At 44.8% G+C, this 6,000-nt stretch overlaps 1 protein-coding gene across 1 annotated transcript in view; it reads left to right on the top strand.

Moving 5' to 3' along the window:
• Positions 1–360: 360 nt before the first annotated feature.
• ATP5IF1 (ATP synthase inhibitory factor subunit 1) overlaps positions 361–6,000 on the top strand; it is a 30,258-nt gene continuing 24,618 nt past the window's right edge. The window contains exons 1-2 of the mRNA XM_063444475.1: positions 361–498; positions 3,399–3,511. Coding sequence (XP_063300545.1) covers positions 421–498; positions 3,399–3,511 — 191 coding nt within the window. The 5' untranslated portion in view covers positions 361–420. The remainder of the gene's footprint in view (positions 499–3,398; positions 3,512–6,000) is intronic.

Here is a 6,000-nt window from a genome sequence, read left to right as displayed (position 1 = left end):
ATCAATTTCTTTATGGAAAAGGAAAATACGCTAACATAAGAAATTACCTCCATTATGTCACTATTGGCAAGATATATAAAAAAAAAGTCCACATTCAGTACATGAACTGGCACTTTCACTGTGAGCATTATAATTCAATAGTTTATAGAGGACTTGTAGTAATTGGAGAGTTAAAACAAAGTTTACCAATAGAATGTAAGCTATCCCGTGTCACTTTGAACAAGTGTCACTGAAAGAACGCCGTCAATCCACTCGGCGACACACGTATAGCGACAGTGAGGGTTGGAACGCACGGTGTTGCTGAGTGCGCATGCCCGGAATCCTGAGCGTTCACTGGTTATAAAAGAGCCTTGGGCCATGACGTTCTGATAGACTCCCAGAATCCTGTAGTCAACTTGCAAGGTCAGATTTGTCAGCAAAATGGCCGGGAGTTTGTCATTGCTGCGAGCAAGTCTCAGAAACATTGTGTACGTCCAAATGCGGCGCTCCTCAGATCAGGTATGGCCAAGCGTGTCCTGTCGTGTCCTGTCCTGGGATTACTAACCTTCACTATGCCCGTGTGCTAATTACACTTCTATGTAACCTCAGCCAGCCCTAAGGCAGCGCGGACGATGTAGAAAATGAAGTTCAAGTTGCCCACTGTCCTTATTAGCAGTGAGTGCCTTAGTGTAGAATGACAACTAGAATGAATTGGGCGGCCTGCCTCTACTGCTGAAAAAGATGGTTAATGTTTGAGTTCTGGATGTTAGGGCGATCTAGAATTCTATGTAATTATTTCAATTTGCTTTAGTCTGTGCTATACTGAACTAGGGTTACATTAACTTGATCACATTGGCCTTGTTTTTGAAGTATCAGCCTCCGTTCTAGTGTGATGCAATAGTTCTTTACCTCCAGAGATACAGGTGTGTCTGTGAGAATTTGGTTAATCAATTACTCTTAAAACAAAGGTGATGCATCCAGTGAAGATTTGCTTAAATTGGGTAACATTCTTTTTGGTTTCACATATGTGACTATTAAACACTAACACTATAGTGTACCTGTGCCCCTACCACACACAGTCCATCACCACCCCACCCCTCCAGCTATGTAATGGGATTTTTAAAAAAAAGTTGGTCAGCTACTGGATTAGAATTTAAAGGACCACTATAGGCACCCAGACCACTTCAGATTAATGAAGTGGTCTGGGTGCTAGGTCCATCTAGGATTAACCCTTTCTGCTGTAAACCTAGTAGTTTCAGAGAAACTATGTTTACATATGGGTTAATCCAGCCTCTAGTGGTTGTCTCACTGACACCTGCTAGAGGCGCTTCTGCGATTCTCACTGAAGATGCCAGCGTCCATAGGAAAGCATTGAGAATGCTATCCTGTGGACTGGCTGAATGCGCAGGCATTCAGCCGATGACGGGGAAAGGAGGAGTAGAGTCTCCAGTGCCGAGGGAGCCCGGCACTGGAATAAAGGTAGGGGATTAACCCCTACCTCACCCTAGAGCCTGGCGGGAGGGGGTCCTGAGGGTGAGGAGGACCGAAGGACCTGAAAGAGCCAGGAAAACAAACTTGTGGGTCTTTAGGTCCCCCCCCAACCTCATGGCCCCCCTCCTGAAGGGGTTAAGCACTTGCATTTCTCCAGTGCTGGGGAACTCTCCTCCCTCTCCTGATGTCAGCTTTGAATGCTCATGCGTGTCAAGAGCTGCGCATGCTTTCAAACCGCCCATAGGAAAACATTTCTCAATGCTTTCCTATAGACGTCGGCGTCTTCTCACTGTGATTTTCACTGCTATGTTTACATATGGGTTAATCCAGCCTCTAGTGGTTGTCTCACTGACACCTGCTAGAGGCGCTTCTGCGATTCTCACTGAAGACGCCAGCGTCCATAGGAAAGCATTGAGAATGCTATCCTGTGCACTGGCTGAATGCGCGCGCTTTCAGTCGATGGGGAAAGGAGGAGGAGAGTCCCCAGCGCCGAGGGAGCCCGGCACTGAAGGGGTTAAGCACTTACATTTCCTTTAGGTCCCCCCCCAACCTCATGGCCCCCTCCTGAAGGGGTTAAGCACTTACCTTTCTCCAGTGCTGGGGAACTCTCCTGATATCAGCTTTGAATGCTCATGCGCGGCAAGAGCCGTGCATTCTTTCAAACCGCCCATAGGAAAGCATTTCTGAATGCTTTCCTATAGACGTCAGCGTCTTCTCACTGTGATTTTCACAGTGAGAAGCGTGGAAGTGCCTCTTGTGGCTGTCAGTGAGACAGCCACTAGAGGCTGGATTAACTCTATTGTAAACATATCAGTTTCTCTGATACTGCTGTTTACAGCTGCAGGGTTAAAACTAGAGGGACCTGGCACCCAGACCACTTAATTGAGCTGAAGTGGTCTGGGTGCCTATAGTGGTCCTTTAACCTCTTAAGGACACATGACATGATTCCCTTTTATTCCAGAAGTTTGGTCCTTAAGGGGTTAAAGGGTTTCTCTAGTGCCAGGAAAACAAACCAGTTTTCCTGGCACTGTAGAATCATGGAGTGCCCCACATCCCACGTCACTGAAGGGGTTAAAACCCCTTCAGTCAGTTACCTGAATCCAACACCGATGTCACTCGGTGCTGGGTCAAGCTCCGCTCCTCGCCGCTGTCGGGGGAAACCTATTTTGTATGTGCGGCAATCGCCGCACGCATTAGACCTCCCCATAGGAAAGCATTATTCAATGCTTTCCTATGGGGGTTCCGGCGACACTGTTGGTCGTCCTCACGCTATTCAGGGGTACCTAAAGTCGTCTAAGAACCCGGAAGTCCCTCTAGTGGCTGTGTACCACTATACTTAACCCTGCAAGGTAATTATTGCAGTTTATAAAAACTGCAATAATTGCACTTTCAGGGTTAAGCGTGATGGGAGTTGGCACTCAGACCACTTCAATGAGCTGAAGTGGTCTGGGTGTCTATATTGTCCCTTTAACCTTGCTTACACTTCATTAATCTCTATGGGGATTAAAATATCCATTGAAAGAGTTTCATGGCAATCTTACTTGGAGTTCTGCATGCAACTCACATGTCTGTTTGGGGCCACTAAAATGGCCCCAGGTGACAGGGGAGAACCAGGTATCTATTGATATATGGGTTTTCTTTTGTGAGCAGGAATATAAAACTGCATAACATTTATTGTAACAAAGGTTATTTAAATCCCTAATTGAGCAGAGCATAGGTCAGTACTGGGCTAGCATATTAATGAGGTCAAAATCAAATACATTAAAGTTGTATTGGTGCCCAGAGTGTCTTTAAAATATGTAAAGTATACATACATCTGGTGAGTATGTGTGCATTCATTAACTTAGAAAGCTTGTTAAACAAATTTTGTTAATTTTCCACTCTGCTTCCTGATTAGACTGAACATATTTTTAATCTTGTCTGTTTAGTTGGGCGAACTGGGGAAAGGTGCTGGGAAAGGAGGTGGAGGAGGTGGATCGATTAGAGATTCTGGTGGTGCTTTTGGCAAACGGCAAGCTGCAGAAGAGGAAAAATATTTTCGGTAAATATAACCAAATAATGTGTTTAAAATATAACTGCATTAAGTGTTTATATATATATATATATATATATATATATATATATATATATATATATATATTTTTTTTTTTTTGTAGGAGGTGGTACACAAAGGTTGACTGCAACTCCTCAATTATTGTACCTCCATAGTGTGTATCACATTTGTTGAAACTTTTGTATTTCTGCATTTGGCTCTTAAAATTAGAATGATGCATGTAACGGACCGTTTTGCTCACCAGAGGTTAAAAACCGTTTAGGCAATATTCCCCTTTCCAGATGCACCGACAGCTACTGTAAGCACCAATCTCCCAAACTGGAAACACACGAACCCGGGAAACAGCCGAACAGGAAAACCATGCGAAAGGGTTACACTCCTGGCAGTCAGCATACAATCCAATTCCCCCAATAACGAGACGACACTTTGTTTTGAGGGTTAAGCAGAATCTGACTGTACTGGCACATACAGCCTCTTCCCCCAATCCACAACCACAGTACAGCCCACAGGGTTTTACAGAACAACCAATCAATCCGTACAATACACACAGACACTCCCACACAAAATCCTCCCCTCTGCCTGTGATATGATTACTGAACACAATGGGTAATCTCATTATCATAGGCAGAGGAATAGTTTTTACACAATATTTATGACGTCTAAAATATACATGTCACAAACATAAAACATACATTTTCATAATCAGCATGCGAGAAATAAACACATACTCAAAAATCAGGGCAATCGGTTCAGGGGTTAAAAAGTTAGATGGAAGTCCTTTATGGCCGACCGCAAGCACCTTTTCCTGCCCAAAACAGTTCCATAGATTTGGGCTGTGCGGTCGTTCTATTTCAGGCTGAAAAAAATGACTAAGTCCCATTCGAACATGTGTTCGAATCTTCGAACGGGACTTGGTCTCTGCGGCTGCATAATCACCGTGGGAGAAGGTAAGGCTCAGCGGTGTTCGCGGAACTGTGTAGCCGATTTCAGTTCCATGAATTTGGCTACACATACCGCTGACCGCATGGAATGAACCAAGATGGCCGCCGCCACGTGTTTGTTTTTCGAATGGCGACTACTTCGGCACTTCGGCATTCGAAGTGCCAATTTAAAAGTACAAACCATTTCTTTGGGAGTTAAAGGGCCAGCAGCAGCACACCAAAAATCCATTATGTCCAAATCTTGTAATTAAAGGGCCACATCTTCCCGGGCCATAGTCAGAAGGCAAGAGGCAGGCAAGCAGCCCCCTCCAAGGACACGTGGCGAGGTCGGTTTCGCTACAATGCATATAACTAGAAATATAATTTCATGCAGAATGTAGTGCAACAAATGTGTTGAATTGTCTCTATTCTGTCAAATTTTATGGCAAAAAAACAGAAAAGGAAAACTGTCTTGTATAACATGAAGTGGATTTAACTCAAAACTTGCCATTGAGACTAATTATTCTGAAATCCAATCCAGTGTTATGACACGGCATGAAACCAGTACAGTCATGGAATGTGTCAGTTCCCATCCCCATGAGTGTCAAGCTGGCCACAGTACTTTGGAATTTTTTTTTTTTTTTATTTTTTTTTTTTATGTTGCAAAGTTATAAGACTGAAAAAAGTTGACTGGTCATTCACAAAGCAATGTAAAATAACTGGCACCATAAAAACCTTCATTAAGATTAAGCTGTTTTAGTTCCTAGAGCAGAGGTAGGCAACCTACGGCACTAGTGCCGTGCACAGCACTCGAGGTGTCTTTGCACGGCACTCAAGGCTGCTAGAGCCAAACAGGCTCTGGCCCATCAGGAGTCCCAGTAAAACTTCAAATATCTGCTAATACGAAAAGATGGTGAAGGGCAATCCTCAATTTAAGCATTGCAGCACATAGAGGAAATGTCCTCAGATCACTTCCTCCAAGCACTTGTGAATGGGAATCCACAACGTAGTAGGGCAGCCTGCAGCTGCTGTTGCAGCTCCTGTCTTTGACCTGTACCAGGCCAGCCTGGTCCCCACTGGAACCCAGGGAAGCCAACCATACTGCTAGATATACACAGATATTGTGGATCAAACAAAGTGTTTATCTGAGTATCTGCTTGTGACGAAACCAACCTCTCCACTGGGCATTGGAGAAGCCTGTTTGCCCGCCTCCTACCTTTGGACTATGGCCCTGGGAGATTGGGCCCTTTAAAAACAGTGTTCGGCCCTAACAGAGTGCATGTCACTCATTCTGGCCCTTTAATTACTGTGGGAGAAGGACTGGCACTTTTTATATGGCACTTCGGATGCTGCCGAAGTTGTCGAAGTCATCGAAGTGACCGGCATCGGACAAAGGACCACGTGGCGGCGGCCATTTTAACGTCGAACACCGCCGACCCTTACCATCGGCTCCGCTTCGACACTTCGACTAAAGTCGAAGTACCGGCAACACTTCGAACGGGACTTAGCCGTTTTTTTTTATGCAGGAAATTGACCGACCGCACAGCCCAAATCCAT

This window comes from Pelobates fuscus, chromosome 1 (assembly GCF_036172605.1).
Source record: "Pelobates fuscus isolate aPelFus1 chromosome 1, aPelFus1.pri, whole genome shotgun sequence".
Taxonomy (NCBI): Eukaryota; Metazoa; Chordata; class Amphibia; order Anura; family Pelobatidae; genus Pelobates; species Pelobates fuscus.
The sequence above is the reverse complement of the archived record's forward strand: the minus strand, read 5'-3'. Positions and strand labels throughout refer to the sequence as shown.